Source organism: Temnothorax nylanderi, unplaced genomic scaffold (assembly GCF_030848795.1).
Source record: "Temnothorax nylanderi isolate EJ_2023f unplaced genomic scaffold, tnyl_v1.0 TNYL_tig0026_pilon, whole genome shotgun sequence".
NCBI classification, from domain to species: Eukaryota; Metazoa; Arthropoda; class Insecta; order Hymenoptera; family Formicidae; genus Temnothorax; species Temnothorax nylanderi.
The window spans coordinates 839,029-855,096 of record NW_027249088.1 but is presented as its reverse complement, the minus strand read 5'-3'; the positions used below and the strand labels follow the sequence as shown (position 1 = coordinate 855,096).

The 16,068-nt window shown below is 37.1% G+C and overlaps 2 protein-coding genes across 9 annotated transcripts; one reads left to right on the top strand and one right to left on the bottom strand.

The window, feature by feature from the left end:
- The first annotated feature begins 79 nt into the window (after positions 1–79).
- Positions 80–7,864, top strand: Cycb3 (cyclin B3). 5 transcript variants are annotated; one of them, XM_071701526.1, is made up of 7 exons: positions 80–482; positions 1,849–2,100; positions 2,371–2,688; positions 2,948–3,424; positions 3,531–3,686; positions 4,215–4,495; positions 4,652–7,864. In XM_071701526.1, exons 2-7 carry the CDS (start codon positions 1,888–1,890, stop codon positions 4,701–4,703), a joined length of 1,497 nt encoding a protein of 498 aa, XP_071557627.1. In that variant the 5' UTR covers positions 80–482; positions 1,849–1,887; the 3' UTR covers positions 4,704–7,864. The 5 variants fall into 5 exon arrangements, with proteins under 5 accessions (XP_071557627.1, XP_071557630.1, XP_071557631.1 ...); XM_071701529.1 differs by having other exon boundaries at positions 80–486; XM_071701530.1 differs by lacking the exon at positions 80–482 and adding an exon at positions 508–613.
- Positions 7,658–14,555, bottom strand: Rubicon (run domain Beclin-1-interacting and cysteine-rich domain-containing protein rubicon). 4 transcript variants are annotated; one of them, XM_071701522.1, is made up of 9 exons: positions 14,188–14,555; positions 13,642–13,823; positions 13,221–13,372; positions 12,709–12,892; positions 10,880–12,462; positions 10,362–10,541; positions 10,098–10,280; positions 9,863–10,016; positions 7,658–9,572 (listed from the first exon to the last, which is right to left on the bottom strand). In XM_071701522.1, exons 2-9 carry the CDS (start codon positions 13,819–13,821, stop codon positions 9,372–9,374), a joined length of 2,817 nt encoding a protein of 938 aa, XP_071557623.1. In that variant the 5' UTR covers positions 13,822–13,823; positions 14,188–14,555; the 3' UTR covers positions 7,658–9,371. The 4 variants fall into 4 exon arrangements, with proteins under 4 accessions (XP_071557623.1, XP_071557619.1, XP_071557620.1 ...); XM_071701518.1 differs by having other exon boundaries at positions 10,362–10,544; positions 14,188–14,550; XM_071701519.1 differs by lacking the exon at positions 14,188–14,555 and adding an exon at positions 14,087–14,106 and having other exon boundaries at positions 10,362–10,544.
- Positions 14,556–16,068: the final 1,513 nt, after the last annotated feature.

Here is a 16,068-nt window from a genome sequence, read left to right as displayed (position 1 = left end):
AAAAATGTTTCGTTTGTATCATAAATTATATTTATTTTTTATTGAACTATACAAATCTGCTAAAATAAAGAGCTGAATCACAATTAAGAAACTTTTAAAACGCGATTTAGAGAGAAAATAAATCCAATTCAAACTTCTCGACCTTTTTTCTTCGAGATCTACACGATAACTCGCGCGCGAGCGACTCGCGTAGTCCCGGACGTCGCCGCGAGGTGTCGGCCGCGGCGCCGCGAGCGGCGGCGCGGATTGGCCGAATGGCGCTCAGCGCTGGCCAATCGGCGCGTGACGATCGGCCGTAACTGTGAGTTTGAACCAACGTCAACTCAGTTTAATCACCATCACCGACGACGGATGACGCGGGCGAGACGGCGCGAACGAAAACGCGTCGGTTGCACAGGCACACGGCGCGTGGCATGCGAGTACCTTGTGAACAAGCGACCTTCCACCGTTCACGCACGTATATACGAGGATCTCGAAGTCACGTAGGTACACAATATACGCGCGCGCACGCGTCTCCGGCCGGACGAACGCGCTCTCGGCAACACGACCGCTGGATGGGGGACTGGGGGAGGCAGGGAGGCACCCACCCGCGAACAGCAGCAGCGGCACTACCGTATACTTCGCCCGCATATACTTTCGAATAAATATTTTGCTCGCGACCTTCGTGCCTGCGCGCGGGGCGGTCTCGAGATCGTCTCGGCGATTGTTCTCAGTCGTCCCCCGAGAGTACGAGACCGCCGAAGGTGACGAAAGCTTAACGATCTCGCGACCGAACGAACCCGGCGCGGAGTGGAGTTCGGAGCGCGGACCCTGCTGATTCCCGCGTTTTCCCGTGTCCCAGCACGCCGTGCCCGAGTACCGAAAAAACTGTAAAATCGCGGGATTTATCACAGAGAGCCACGCGAATTCCTATGTCGGCGGAAGGCGGGATAGTTCCACTACATTTCGGCGACGTGCTCGGCGAACTCTTCGGTACGGCTCGTCGAGGAACGCGTTTCTCGAATCGTACACAACACACGATCGGGTTCTCTGTGCGTGGAACGAGGATCGTACGTTAGCCTTCGTGTTTCGAGCCAAAAGCATCTTGAAAGTACCTTGGAGAAATGTAGAATGTTGCCATGATCTTCTTGTACTCCTCTTATTGTATTTAATAATGATTTTAATTCATTGCTTGAGAGATCAAATTGGGATAAAGATAACAAATTAATTTGTTGTTTTCACTTTAGCTAAGACGTATACAGAGAGTCACTATTGAAGCACTTATTAATCTATCAATTTTTTTTTTTTAATAAACATTCTAATGGTTTTAAATATTTTTAAGTCAATGTTATGATTTTTCGTTCTAGCTTACATTTGATATAATTTACAAATGGTGCATGCTGTATAGTGCATTTCCAGCAATTTGCTAGATGCATGCAAATTAGCATGAAAAGATCACACCATATGCTTTAGTGTTTTGCATATAATACTATTTTAAATTAACACTTTAAAACAATTAGTATATAAAACTACTTTAAAGTAAATTTAACCACTTATGTAGGTATTTCTATACAGAATAACTTTGGAGAGGGAGAGAGAGATCTTGGTTCAACTTATTTTTTATTCTTTTCCAGTTTTAAGAGTTAGAAAAAGATAAAAATGCTCTCTTTTCATTTCATACATTTTACATATCCTCCTTCTCTCTTTTATTCACTTATACTATCTGTTGTACTTCAAAATCACTTATCTCTCTTATCTTCCTTTTTTTTACGTCTCCCTTTCCTTTGATGTTACTTAAAATTTGTAACTTTTCCATTTTTACTGTTAGTAGATATATAAACTAATTATATGTATGTTTGTGAATTATAGCAATTAGATAAGGAACCAAAGTTTCGTCATATCTGAAAAATGGCACCACCGAAGGTATTACTCGGACAAAATCGACAAAACAGCACTGCAACTTTGAGGAAAGGAATAACGACCAGAAGTCAAAATTCTTTACAGAGCAATGTATTACGACAACCCAATGTTGGTAGAGAAACTCGCGCCAAGCGAAAAGCGGAAGTTTCGCCATCTAAAGAAAAAACGCATAAAAGATGCGCTTTTGCAAACATCACCAATGTATGTATTCTACACAATTATTATATCAAAATTTAAATGTATACTTTGATTCAGTGGTAAGATTTAAATGCAATTTTCAGCTTGATTTTTATGTCGACGTCCACTCTTTCCTCATGAAAATCACAAACCACTATTTTAACTTATCCCAAACACAGCATTGTAATATTTACATTAATGTTCATTATACATGTATATCTGTATATGTATTATATATGGTATTACATTTTTTATTATATTACCTATATTTTTTCTTTATTTTACATTTGGTAGGCCATTACCACATCGCTGGCAGGGCAGAATTATCCATCGAAAAAGATGGTTACTCAAACCAAATCAGTTGAAAGTAACGTTGCTTTGCCAGAGAAACCTGCAGACGTTGCTGTATCAAAAATTGTACCAGCAAAAGCAAAACCAGTGCCTCGTGTTAAGCCTATTATCAAAAAAGATGATAAAACGGAGACTGCCAACAAAGTTGTAAATAATAGAATGAGTTCAGATTTGGAGAGATCAGAGGATAATTCGTTGTACGTCAGTGCTTTAGAAGATATTACAGATAGCGTGAAAAGGACTCGTAGGAGCAGCAATAAGGTAAACAATATATTTTCTGCAATATATTATTACGTACAATATTTTAGAATTTACATTTTCCTTCAATTTCATTTATTTGAGAAAACTTATCAAAAACTTAGAGATTTCTAAAGATAATTTCTTTAAAAGTTTAAGAAATTAAATTTATACCTTAAACTAAGACAGGTTCATACCGTATAATATACTTTATCATGCAATTTACTATATTTTGTTTTACTTTATTCCGTGTATGCAGTACTAATAGACTAAATATATACAGATTGATGAAAAAACAAATGAGAAAAGGGAGAAATCAGTGGAAAAACAAACGGAGAAAGATGAACAAAGTGAACCATCGCCTTCTGCGAGTGAGGATAAGGTTTCGGCCGCCAATTTGTTGATCGCCATACCTGTAAGACAATTACCCGAAGGTGTCCAATGGGACTTTGATGTCGAGAATTGGCTAGATCCGTACCAGGTGTCACACTATGCGATGGACATCTTCGAGTATCTGAAAGAACGAGAACGCCTATTCCCCATCGGCGATTACATGGATCGGCAAGTATGCCTCTCGCAATGGATGAGAGCACTACTGGTCGATTGGATGGTCGAGGTGCAGGAGTCGTTTGAGTTGAATCACGAGACCTTATATCTGGCTGTAAAACTGGTCGATCTATATCTAACAAAGATGACAGTCGGGAAAGAGACTCTACAACTGCTCGGCGCTGCGAGTCTTTTCATAGCAAGCAAGTTTGACGTGAGTTTTATAATATCTCTGCTACACAAATTTTTGCCTGATAAAATTGTGCTCATGTCGAGCAGTAAACCCAATAACAAAAACTTATTCTTAACTTTAACTTTAGGAAAGAATACCACCAATGGTGGAAGATTTTTTGTATATATGTGACGGCGCTTACACGCAAAGGGAGCTGATCAAAATGGAAATAAGTATTTTAAAGATAGTCAATTTTGACCTGGGAATACCTCTCTCTTACAGATTTCTTCGGCGTTATGCCAGGGTAAGATATTCACAAAGTTAGCAATTTATATCGGGTATCCCAGAAATTATTCTGTCCCAGGATTCAAATAAATATATTAGGCATTTTACATTATTTCTTCTATGAAATAATAATTTTTCAAAAGAAAAGGTTGGTTTTACTACTCAAAATTAGATTTAAAACTAATATATTTTTGGAGTAGAAGATATAATCATAAGGATGATGCACAAGGCCTGAATTGCTTAGTTATAGTAGCAATTAGCAAGTGGAAGATTCGTGTTGAATTCTCGTGTTGGAGTCTGAGCAAAAGCGCTTGACATTTTTCTTTTTCAATATGTAAATTTTATGTACTCAACTAAACATAATATTTACTGTAGAAAGAAGTACATATATTATTTTTAAAACATCAGGTTGTAGAAGATTAATTACATTCTTCTGTTGGAGACTAATGTTTTAATTTTTTATTTTATTCTCCAATAAAATATCCGTCTTATTCAAATGGAATCTATATAAACGTATACTAATTCAATCACTACTATCTGTAAATAGTGTGCCAAGGTGTCTATGCCCACGTTAACTCTGGCTCGGTACATACTGGAACATTCTCTGATGGATTATACAATGATCAGGTTTAGCGATAGTAAAATGGCAGCGGCGGCGTTGTTACTCGCGTTGCTAATGAAGGACTTGGGAGGATGGAATCCAACATTAGAATACTATAGCGGTTATAAACTTGACGACATAAGAGATATTTGCAATCTTTTAAACCAGAGCTTGCATAGGAAACACAAAGAAGCATTAAAGACTGTCCACAGCAAGTACAGCCACAAGTAAGTATTTACTTTTTGCTATGTATTTCCTTTATATATTGTATATATATAACATGTTACACTTTATATATTATACACGTTATAATTTATATATACATATATTGAAACATATTTTCGTGAATAACCAATGTTCATTCGATTTTATTTGCATTCTAGGATTTTCTTCGAAGTAGCAAAGCTGCCCCTAAAAGAGACTTTAGACATATAAATAGAAAGAGTACTGAAGTAACTTGTAAGTCAAAAAAAGTGCTCCAAATTCAGTATATAAATACAGGCAGATGAATCATCTTGATAACAAGACATTAGAAATTAAGACTAGTCGCGTATCGAATTGTTGGACAACCTAGACATTAATTAAGTGATCGTTAGCACGCAAATAGCGGCGCTGCTCTATAAATTGTATAATGCGTGAAACAAAGGCGTAAAAAACGTAAAATATCTCGAATGCATGTCAAAAAGTTTTGTCGTGAAACTTCATTGAGTTTTTTACGGGTACACTAGATAGCATATTGACTCATTATCTTTATTATTATTATTATTTATATATATATATATGACGCAGTAATCTCTATATCATTTTACAGTCTTTGCTATTTGTATAAGTCATTTTACTAATTCTTTTCTTTTTTTTTATTAAAAATTTATTTTAGCGCCACGCTTTTGTACCTTGCGAGATGAATTCTCAACCCGAAATTTCATATCGGGTTTTTTCAATAAGCGAGAATAGACTGAAAAGTAATGCACATGTGCTCGATCGAATTGCTCGTAAATGAAAAGATGTATGTTTTCAAAATTTAAAGGAAAGAAAAGAATAAAATTTATCTGTTTTTTTTTTACATGATCGCCTTATAAACCAAATAAATTCTTCCCAGTGAAAAATTTTTTTATGCGTAACGCCGTTCGCTTAGCTTTACCATCCACGGAAGAGTAAGACACACCTTTTGAGAGGAGAGATGCAAATCCCACGACGGCAGATTCATCAACCTAAATTGAATGTTTTACATCTGTCGCAGCAGGCTTTATTGTCACGTGATTTTAAAGCAATTGGCTTCATATTTACAAAATTTTGTTCCGAGGGTCCACCGTGCCTCGAGTAATAATATCAATTCAACACTCTAAACAATGACTAAATTTCATTAAATTGCGTATATTAAATCTAATTAACATAATATGCTTAACTCTATTTAGACATGTACTTTTTGAGAATCATTGAATAGAGCAAATTTTTTGCACATTTATTAAGAGTAATTGAACGAACACAACATACTGTCCCTATCTTGTGCCTCAGGATAGTTGACCGTGTGCGTTGCTTTTCAGCCTGTCTCCCCGTAATTAATCTTAATCTTTTTTCGATGTCTTTCACGACGAAAGATATTTTAGGATTGTACTGCCGATCGCCGATTGATAATACGAACATGATTACACGAAATGATTGTGCGACAGGTTTCACCGGAGATACTGCCATGTAAAGAGGTGTGGCGCGTTGTTATGTATCATTGTTGTATTTACAGTTAGGTCTCCGTATTTTTTCCTCGTCAGGATCAAGCTTGGCTTTTCTTGTCTTTCCCCTTCACAGTCTCCACACATTCCAATATTGACGTCCTAATCATTAGAATATTGGAAGTTGAAGAACAGGAGGAAGAACATAGAGAAACTGACTTAATTCCCGGTAAGGAAACGCATAGCGGAAGCCCAACTGTATGTAGACTGAATGAAGCTTATGTTGTTTGATGAGAAACTTAAATTTCTGTTACGGTCATGCTTAAGAAAAATGAGATATTTAATCACAGACGATCAGACGAGGTAAAAATTCAATTCGAGACAGGATATCCTGTGTCTAATCTAGCTCTATTTCTACATTATGGCAATTCGGTTAGATACAATGTAAACTTCCTGTTTTGTACATTTCGCGAAGTAAGATCTCTTTTCCATCGTAAACACGTAATTACTCAATTTCTCAGCGACAAATGTCAGCCATTTCCGCTGGCAAATGTGGTATTATACGAAGTATATCTAAAATTTAGGCACCAGTTAAGCTATCGTTAATTTATTATTACGAAGATATACCTATAGTTCACTATTCTAAAATTAAAGGAGAAAAGGTTGATTTATATACTCCTGCGTGCCAAAACTAAGCGTGATTATAAATTCGAAAAGAAAAACTCGCAATCCATAGACCCGACGTTTCGAAACCTGTAAAAGCGTACAGGGTGACATAATTCTCTTTTCCGAGAACAATTCAGGTAAAAAAAAAATAGAAATCAATCAATAGAAATAGAAATGAGAAAAAACTATCTGTGATATTAACATTCTCTCATAATGTCACAAAACCGAAACGATAAGTGCGTGTGTCGTGCATTTTTCTCTCCCTAAATGCAGGGTGGCCACGAAATCTCTAACTGAAGGGCTCGGTGTAAAAAAATGAAACAAGTCCATAACTTGGACGTTTTATTTCGAATATGATTTTTGCATCTAAAATGAACCCATTACATTCTTGCGTTCGACGGGGAGATTGCTTATCATTTGGCACTCTTACAATATAATCTACTTATATAATCAGTATTTATTTATATTTTGAATAATTTGAAGAAATACAAGAGAGACGAAGCATTAAATATCTTTAATGCGAAGAAATACAAGATAAAGCATTTAAAAAAATAATATAACAATCTTTTAGTGTGTACAAAAAATAAAGTAACTTAGAAAAATAAGAATATATACATATGTAATTAATTACCCGGTAGATCAGTATGCTCTCGGTTGCTCTCATAACCAAATCCTGCGCGCAACACCCTTTGTACTCCTTATTGAATGAAAGAAATGCTCAAATATTCAGTATATGGTGAATATGTAGAGCGTATTTGACAAAAATGAAACAAAGGAATTTTATGGCTACCCAGTATAATACATGCAGTAATTTTTGAGCAGCAATGCAGCAAAATTACTTATATACAGTATTTATATTAATACTCTTAAGCGAAAATATGATAATGTAACACGCACCTCCGGAACATTAACTGTCGTTAGATTTCTTAGTTACCTCAAAAAAAAAAAGCGAACAGATAAGTAAAAATTACATATCTGTACATATATAATCAATCGCAGATTTTCATCTGTATATATATATGTACCCCTATTTAATTAAGGCAAGATCAAAGTAAATTGATGTAATGAATATATATATATTATATATAAATATAAAAGATACATGCGCGATCATAAAATTTGGTCTAAATTAGGCTAGTGTGTATATAATTAGTAATATATTTTTCTACTATCGATAAATTGACGTTTATTACGCTGAGATAAAAGATGTGTGTATGTGCATTATAAATAAGATGTAATTTAATAAAATCGTAAGAACACTTATTAGCTTGTGCATTATTTTATCTGGAAGTAATTGGAGAAGGAATCTTATTCCATTGTTAATTCGTTCTTAGTCAAATAAACCGATTATTGAATCACTATTATGTATCACAGAGATCGATATTTGCGAATCAATCTCTATTCTAAAAGTAAATTGTGACTTCTTTTATATTAATAGCAATTGTTCGATCTTACATCTTTATTTATGTTTTACATGCTTTTTTTATAAATATTTTGTTAATAATTATTATATCAAGAATTAGAACTATGTCGTGTGAGAGAATGTAACAGAGAGAAAAACGTCAATTTCTTTCTCACTAAATCTATTTACTCTAATTTTAATTTTTCGCTTTTTAAAGCTGTCCATAAGTAAACAATACAAACTTTAAATTCAGTAAAAATCAGGTACGTACTTACTATTATTAAATTCGATTTTTACATAATAATTTTATATTATTTGTGTTAATTGATAATATCTGCAGCTATAAAATTACTATCGGCTACTCGAGAACCTTATTGCTATTTATAAAATAATTTCAAGGAAATAATACTTTTCGTTCATGTTTGCTATGCTTGAATAAACATGCATAAATATTGTTAAAATTTTCTATCCAAGTCTATCAAAAGAGTTAACTACATGAATGTATAACAGGTTTGAAGAAAATTTATTACGTGTATATATATATATATATATATATATATATATATATAAATTATATATTATTCTTTTTAAAAGTTTACTTTCTCTATAACAGTTTATCTTGAAATATGGTGTATCTTGTTAATTTGCTTGGCAAATAAAGTTTTGTGTGTGTGTGTGTGTGTGTGTGTGTGTGTGTGTGTGTTCTGTAAAAAATTACTCGATTTATACATCTAAGATTTTTCATAGATCGATACGTCTCTGAGTATCCACAGAGGATGTCTAAAGACATCCTGTGGACATCTTTCATTTGCAGATTGTTCGAAAGAAAATTGAAATTCAACATGTATATATCACAATGCTTCAGTCTTCGCTATAATGTATGTACGTCTCGTTCACTCAATATCCTTTTTTCGAGACTGAGGCACAAGTAGTATTTTTAGTTACGTGAGTAGAGGACAAAAAAAATCTGAACTTCTACTACGAGTCCCTACCCCTAGTATACGTTTTTGTCCAATTTACAGTCCGCCCTTCACTAGTCTTGCAGCTTTCTACGAATATGTTAGCAAGTCATAATTAAGCTCGAATGAATTGACTTTCACTTTATAATATCTAACAAATCGTCTAAATACCATATCCAAGATATTTTAATCTCTTGAATATGTGTTGTTAAATATATTTTACATATTAGTAATAACATCTTAGATAAAATCAAAGCCTAAGGACACCTAAAAAACCTAAACGTTCCTCACAATTGTTTATTGCCCGGCATAATTCTTATAAGATGTCTTCTGGACTTGAATGGCTTGTCGTGCTTTCATATACATATCCTATTCTAAATAGCGTGACAAAGAACGTCCTCGTCATTCGTCAGGGCTTCTCGTCTCTCGAAATTCGTCTGGCGTGCAACCTCATGCATCGAGGACACTCGAGTTTGTCGGAGCTGTGCTTGCAATCGATATGGAAGCACGCGCCACATTTTTCACATCGTGTTACTTTTGACAGATCCCACGGGAATATCACATCCTTAGAACAACATAGCTCACAGACAAATCCTCTAGCTTGACACAACTGAAAGAGAATACATAAGATATAATTCTGCCTAACAATCAAGTCATTCGGTATCTAAGAATGAACAATTTTATCGATGTAGAATAAAATAAATGAGAAATTGAGTGAAAAATCTTATTGAATTTATTAAATATTGCATATTCTGCTTAAAAGAGTCTCATTTAAGTAAAACTTGAACTTAAAAAAGTCTAATTAAGCTGTTTTAATATTAATATAATCGTTTACAAAACTAAATCTTTTAGATTAAATTAAAGATTAAAATAAAAATTAATTTTTGAATTATTGGATACCTCGCAATCTACAATGTGTGCGCAACAAATTTGAACAAGCTCCTGCAGCCTGACGCACAGCACACCGAGTTTGACGTTTATTAGGTCTTGAATCGAGTACACATGTGGATCGTTTATGATGTAATTTGGTTCCTTCTTCAGCACGTCTTGAAGACTATAACATAGAAGTGGATAACATCGAACTATTATATCTATTTCACAACATAAATTTCAAAATTGCAAAAAAAAGATTTACCTGGTCGCGAACCGACATGCGAATAAAAAATCCTTCAGGAAGAATAATTTTGTGCGCAAGAGTCTCGTTTTGTCCAGTTGCTTTATTCGTCTGTATAATAGCGGATTCAAGTCGTTCACTTGAAACAGCGGGTCCGACATCATCTGATCCAGTAATCGATATGAGAAGTTGGATACGGGATACCTGCAGAGCGTCAAGAAACATTAAAGAAACATCGAAACGCATTCGTTTAGTTTTGGCGAGCAGTTTTTAAAGAGGTCCTACCGGTTGAAATCCCATTTCGATAGAATTTTCCCAGGTATAAATGCCACCTGGTTTGTGTGACAGCCAGTGCAGAAGTATCGACCCAGATACTCGCAGTACCGAAACCGATTGGCATATTTCACGGCGACCTTCATGCCGCAACCCGCGCACCTATAATTCTGCTTCGCTATCAGCATCCGTCTTCTAAAAAAAATTTTAAAAATCAAAGCACTGGCTAAGCAGAAAAAATTGTCAAGCGGAGTTGCCGCGAGGAGAAAGAATACAAATGTTCATGATAGAGTTAAGATAAACGAGTCTGTATACGCAATGAGATCTAATGTAGATTGCGCATTGTTACTAGAATCTATATATATTTTAAAGATATTCGCAAGAATTCATATTTATAGGATCAATCAGTATAATAAAAAATAATAGTAATGCATCAATATTCTCATTATCTAAGAATGACGATAAAAAGACAATAAAGAATAACATTAAGAGATTTACAAAAATTACTATTCTTTTCTCTTGGCACTTACACCGGTGGTGGATGAGGTGTGAAAATAATCTGCGGGCGCGGCGGGGCCCATTCGACTGTCCCCCTCAACGGAATAGTCCGCGCGTCTTCAATCTCGACCTCGTCGGGACTGACCGGCCAACTCTTCGGCATCGGCAATAAGCGTTGCGGCGCGTCCTTCTCCGAGACCAGCCACTGCAGCTCGCTCGCCCTTGGCAGCTGCTTCTCGCTAAAGCGACTGATCAGGGATAGAGCTACCCCTTCAGCGGACATGCTACTTTCATTAGAGTCCGTGGCAAACCTTGCCGCACGCGATTCCGCGTCCGAGAACGACGCAGTCGACGTGGACATACCGCCGTTCCTCAACCTCCGCTCGTCGTCCAGTTCCGAGTCCTCCGTGGACACGTTGTCCGAGGAGCTACCCGAGGACGTGGACAACGGGCTGACGCTCTGATCGGTGGTCGTGGTCGTGTCGGTCCTGCCGTCGCTCAGCAGGTCACCGCGGCTCCAGCCTCTGCCTCGACACTTCTCCTCCTGACGTTGCCGGCGTCGCAGCCGGATCCGTTGCTTCAGCCGGTTGATCTCTTCGTCGCTCTCATCGTCGGCCGCGTCGTCCAGCAGACGACGCTGCAACCGGTTGCACTTGACCTGCTCGATGGCGGCGATCATCGCCTCGCAGACGCTGAAGTGCGCGTTCTCGCGATCCAACTCGGCGTCGTGGGCGCGCGAGAACCGCGCCGAGGACAGAAAGCTGGTCAAACTCTGGCCCTCGACCGGACGCGGGAAGTACCCGGTCGCCATCGGCTGCACGCTACTGCCGCCGTCCTCCATGAAACTCTTCCGCGGCGTACGAATGTCTTTCTGGCCCTCCACCTCCATACTCCAGGAGCCCGTAAATTCGGGCGCCGAGCCCGCCAAAAAGGACGTCTTTTTGCGAGTTGTCCACTGATCCTGCGTCTTCGTCTCCGCCGATTCCATAATTGAGATCGGCCGTGTCTCCTCAACCATATTTTTGGCGTTCTCGTGAACGCTCGAGGAAACCTCTGGATTTTCAGAAGCTTTCTTACTCCGACTATGTCTAGCTTTTGTTCGATTTCTCGTCTTCCTAATGGGTGTTTTCGGCTTCGCCGTGAGCTTGTCCACGTTGGAATCAGCGGGCTGTTTCGAGTCCGAGTAATTGATATTGATGATCTCCGCCAATTCAACGGTGCGAGGTCGATTATTGTTACTGTTACTATTGCTGCTTTCTTGAATTGTCGGCGAAATCGCGGCTGAATTTCCCACGACCGCGCCGTTATGACTCTTGACCAAAGCGGGTAGACTGTTCCACGTTTTCAGAGATACGTCGTCGATTTGGGAATCCCTTTGTGACTCACTGTCAGTGATAACTTGTATGGATTTTGACATCTGATTCTCAGTGCTGTCCGTGTCGTGCGACACAGACTCCGTTGAAACCTTCAGTTTGTCCAATTGACATTTATTTAGAGCACTCATGCTCTTGTCTCGCGCGAAAATATGACTGATGCCAGAAAAATTTACAGGATACGAGGACGAGCGACGATGGCGCCTGGGGCTCGCTTTAGGGGATATCCACGTCGGCGAAAACTGCAAATTAAAATAGAAGAAAAAGAATGATTTAATTCACTGAAATCCATCATGTACAGTATATCGTAATATATTTAAATTAAGCAAATTTCTGATCAAAAGTCTGGGATTTTTAATTTTAAAATTCAAAATTAAAAAAAATTTTTTTTTTAATGCGAAGAAATTAACCAAGAGGAGATTAATATAAAGTTTTTGGCTTATGCAGTTGCTTTGTACGAAACGAGGAAATGTTAAAACGCTACTCACCAAGCAGGGGTCGATTTCTGCGAGCAATACAGGCTGATTCCTTTCGACTGCTCGTAGATACAAAAGCGTCGCTTCTGCCAAATTCTCTTGACAAAGAAAGGCCCATGGTTCCAGACAAGAAAGCAAGTGTTCTTTATCTGATAGAAGCCATGACAATTTATGTGATAGGGAGTGACCCTCTAAACTGTAAATTAGTGCTTTTAGTGTTTGTTTATCATGATAAGAAAGCTCCTCGAGATAGGAACACATCAAAGATACACCATATTTATATAGGGTGTTTCCTAAGTAAGTACAAAAAATTGAAGGGGAATATTCCGTTGACTTATTTCAGGAAAAAAAGGAAATTTCAGGAAGACATCCTGTATTTTGAAAACAACGCAGTTTAGGGCATATGTTTATCTTTTCTTCCTAAAATAAGCCACGGAATATCCCCTTCAATTTTTTTTATCTACTTAAGAAACACTATAACTGCACATATTATATACTTAATAAAGAAAAAGACAGTTACTTACCTTTTGTACAGCCACAACATGTCCTTCTTGGATGTTATTCTAGTTGGCAAATTGCATAAGTAATCCTCGTTTTCCAACAATACTGGCGACGTCGCCAAAGACGGTTGAAGCCAATTCAGTCCTTGAATGAATATCCAGCAATCTGGTTCACCCTTAAAAAATTTGTTCACAATATGAGCTTCATATGTCAAGATTTTCTTCAAGTAATGTGTAAAGCAATGTGTATCTGTAGTTGCGGTAAACTCTTTTATCATATAACAACCTTTCAATATTAAACCTGATTATTTAAAAACAAGAATGCTTTAAATTGGCAATACCGACATAATTGAAATCTGATAGGAGTAGTTCATGAAACATAATTATAATTAAATCGCGATAATGGTAATTCTAAGAAACTCTGGGAACGACAAACTCAACTAACATTGGGATCAAATATACGACATCCGTGCTTGAATATTCGCTCCATTACACTGTGCAGCCGGTTCAGGCCACCGTAAACGTTCCACACATTGGACACCCCGTCGATCAGCAGACCCTCCACAGTGGAACGAAGACTGTGGAGGAGCTGCCACTGCTCCTTGCTATGAGCATTCTCAGCCATTCCTGTTGACAGCAAAAATCATCAATATCTTTCGTCTACGGATACAATCTTCTGAATCTTCCTTAAATTCTCCGCTCACTTGACCACAATTGACTACAACAACTGAAAGGCGATGGAAGGCTCTACCATAAGGGCGGTGCACACGTGAGTAAGGCGGTCCCTGCTCATGCCTTTCTCACGTCTCCTCCGCGAGAGACAATATCTTTATAAATAAATTAACCCGTCTTTAATCGTGCAAGGAAAAATTAACGCGGAACAGAACTACCAGGACGACACTGTTGGTCGTTCAATCGCGCCCAAGTGAGGAGCGAAAGGTGCTGTCACGGTAGCGCCTGTCACCGGAGCATTCACTCGTCATTCACTCACCGTGCTGGCCGGAGCTCGCGCGCTCCGATACTGCAGATTACGCACTTACGCGCGACCGCCGCCCGTCGTAATCGACAACACGCGATAGCTGATAAGCAATGGGCGGGCAACTCCCACAGAACATAGCAACTCCCGCCGTACTCGATCATGAACGATCACGATGAGCTGTCATGCGGCTCAGAATCGCTGTTTACGGCGTTTACGCTGGTAACTATCAGTACTTAACTATGTAACTGCAATCATCACGGAGGGACGGAGGGTCCGTTGTCCTTAGACACGGGCGATTCGATAGCGGGTCGCTCGCTATATCGAATCGCGATCTCGGCAACTTCAACGCTGTCGATAATCGTGAGTTATCGACGTCGCCGGTTCATTCATGACTGTCTTTTGATAAATAAGATTTTTTTTTATTTATGTCATTTGTATCGCATTTGTTACATTGTTACAGCAGTGATAAAAATTCTTATTTTAAAGTAGATACGAAAAAAGAATTTGTAATAAATATAGAACTTTTAAAATATCGTAATGCTCAGAATTTTTATTTGTGTATCTCTTGCATATGCTTATTCTGTACGTCTGACACTGGTCTGACACTTTATACTTGCAATTTATAAAATACTGCGCATATGATTTGATAAATTGGTTGATATAAGATATAATTATACTACAATTATACTACAATCTTAACTTTATTATAATTCAGCACAATTTACAATGACAACAAAGTATTATATTGCATACATATTATTGTCTCACAATTCTTAACATCAGTTATCTAAACATCTTGAGAAGGCTGACCTTAATGATATTTATAACTCTTACATAATGGGAAACGAGATATGCAATAACACTCAAATCAATTGGACCGAAGAGTAAACGATTTAATCAATAACACAACTGAGAGTTCATTGATAAAATTTCACAATATATATGTGACAGAAACAAAATATTTATAAGATAAATTTTATTTTCGGCATTTATGTGCATCACAATAAAAATCTTTTAACGCTTTAACTGTAAGAAAAAATTAACTATTTTTATTAATATCTTATTTATTATATATAGCCAAATTAATCATATCAAAAATTTTTATATAATATGTGTAACATATTAAAAAAATTGTTTACTTGTCACGTTTATTATTTGCGAGAGCTTATTGAATAAAGAGTGATCTTAATAAAATACTATAATACAATTACGATGCATATAATTGCAGTTATAAAATTGTATTATATATATATAGTATAATTCTACTACAATTTGCAGTGTAATTATATAATAGTTACGCACGTTATTAACACCTATTTACAATGTCGTAAAACAAATTCTGTTTATTCGATGTTCGCATTGATACGCAAGTTACATGAATTACGTCGGCGAATTAATAAGTCAGGATCAAAGTCCGCACAAGTCGACACCCCAAGCATTTGCGCGCACACGCAAGTGCGCTCGAGAAATATATCGATATGTACTCGATATATACTCTCGATAAACAATTATATCGACGGAAAGATCAGAAAGTTTAAAAAGTTTCTCTCTTTTCATAATAATTAATCTAACTTTCCACGTAATAAACATTAAAAAATGGATCTTTTATCGTCACGAACAAATGTACGTAGAAATTATTTTTGTGTGTTGACAATATTAAAATCTCTGAACTCATCGAAATAATATAGGGACAGTACACGCGAAAGATAAAAGATAAAAGCATCCTATACGTGAATTCGCGTATAAGCCAAAAACGCTGGAGCCTTATTGTAAAAAAAAATCTCTCATTTTAAAGATATTTATAAAAAGAACCGGTTTTCGATTTCATTTAAGGAGAATGATTTATTATCCTGCTCGCGGAGACGAGGAAAAATTACACAATTACGTGTAGCT

Bases quoted from the DNA above. Each gene is read 5' to 3' on its own strand.
- Cycb3 (XM_071701526.1), top strand. From the start codon at position 1,888: ATGGCACCACCGAAGGTATTACTCGGACAAAATCGACAAAACAGCACT. The intron at 2,101-2,370 runs GTATGTATTCTA...TACATTTGGTAG, and splicing joins CTTTTGCAAACATCACCAAT to GCCATTACCACATCGCTGGC. The intron at 4,496-4,651 runs GTAAGTATTTAC...TTTGCATTCTAG, and splicing joins CACAGCAAGTACAGCCACAA to GATTTTCTTCGAAGTAGCAA.
- Rubicon (XM_071701518.1), bottom strand. From the start codon at position 13,821: ATGGCTGAGAATGCTCATAGCAAGGAGCAGTGGCAGCTCCTCCACAGT. The intron at 13,373-13,641 runs GTTAGTTGAGTT...AAATTTTTTAAG, and splicing joins GTCGTATATTTGATCCCAAT to GGTGAACCAGATTGCTGGAT. The intron at 10,281-10,361 runs GTAGGACCTCTT...GACGCTCTGCAG, and splicing joins TCGAAATGGGATTTCAACCG to GTATCCCGTATCCAACTTCT.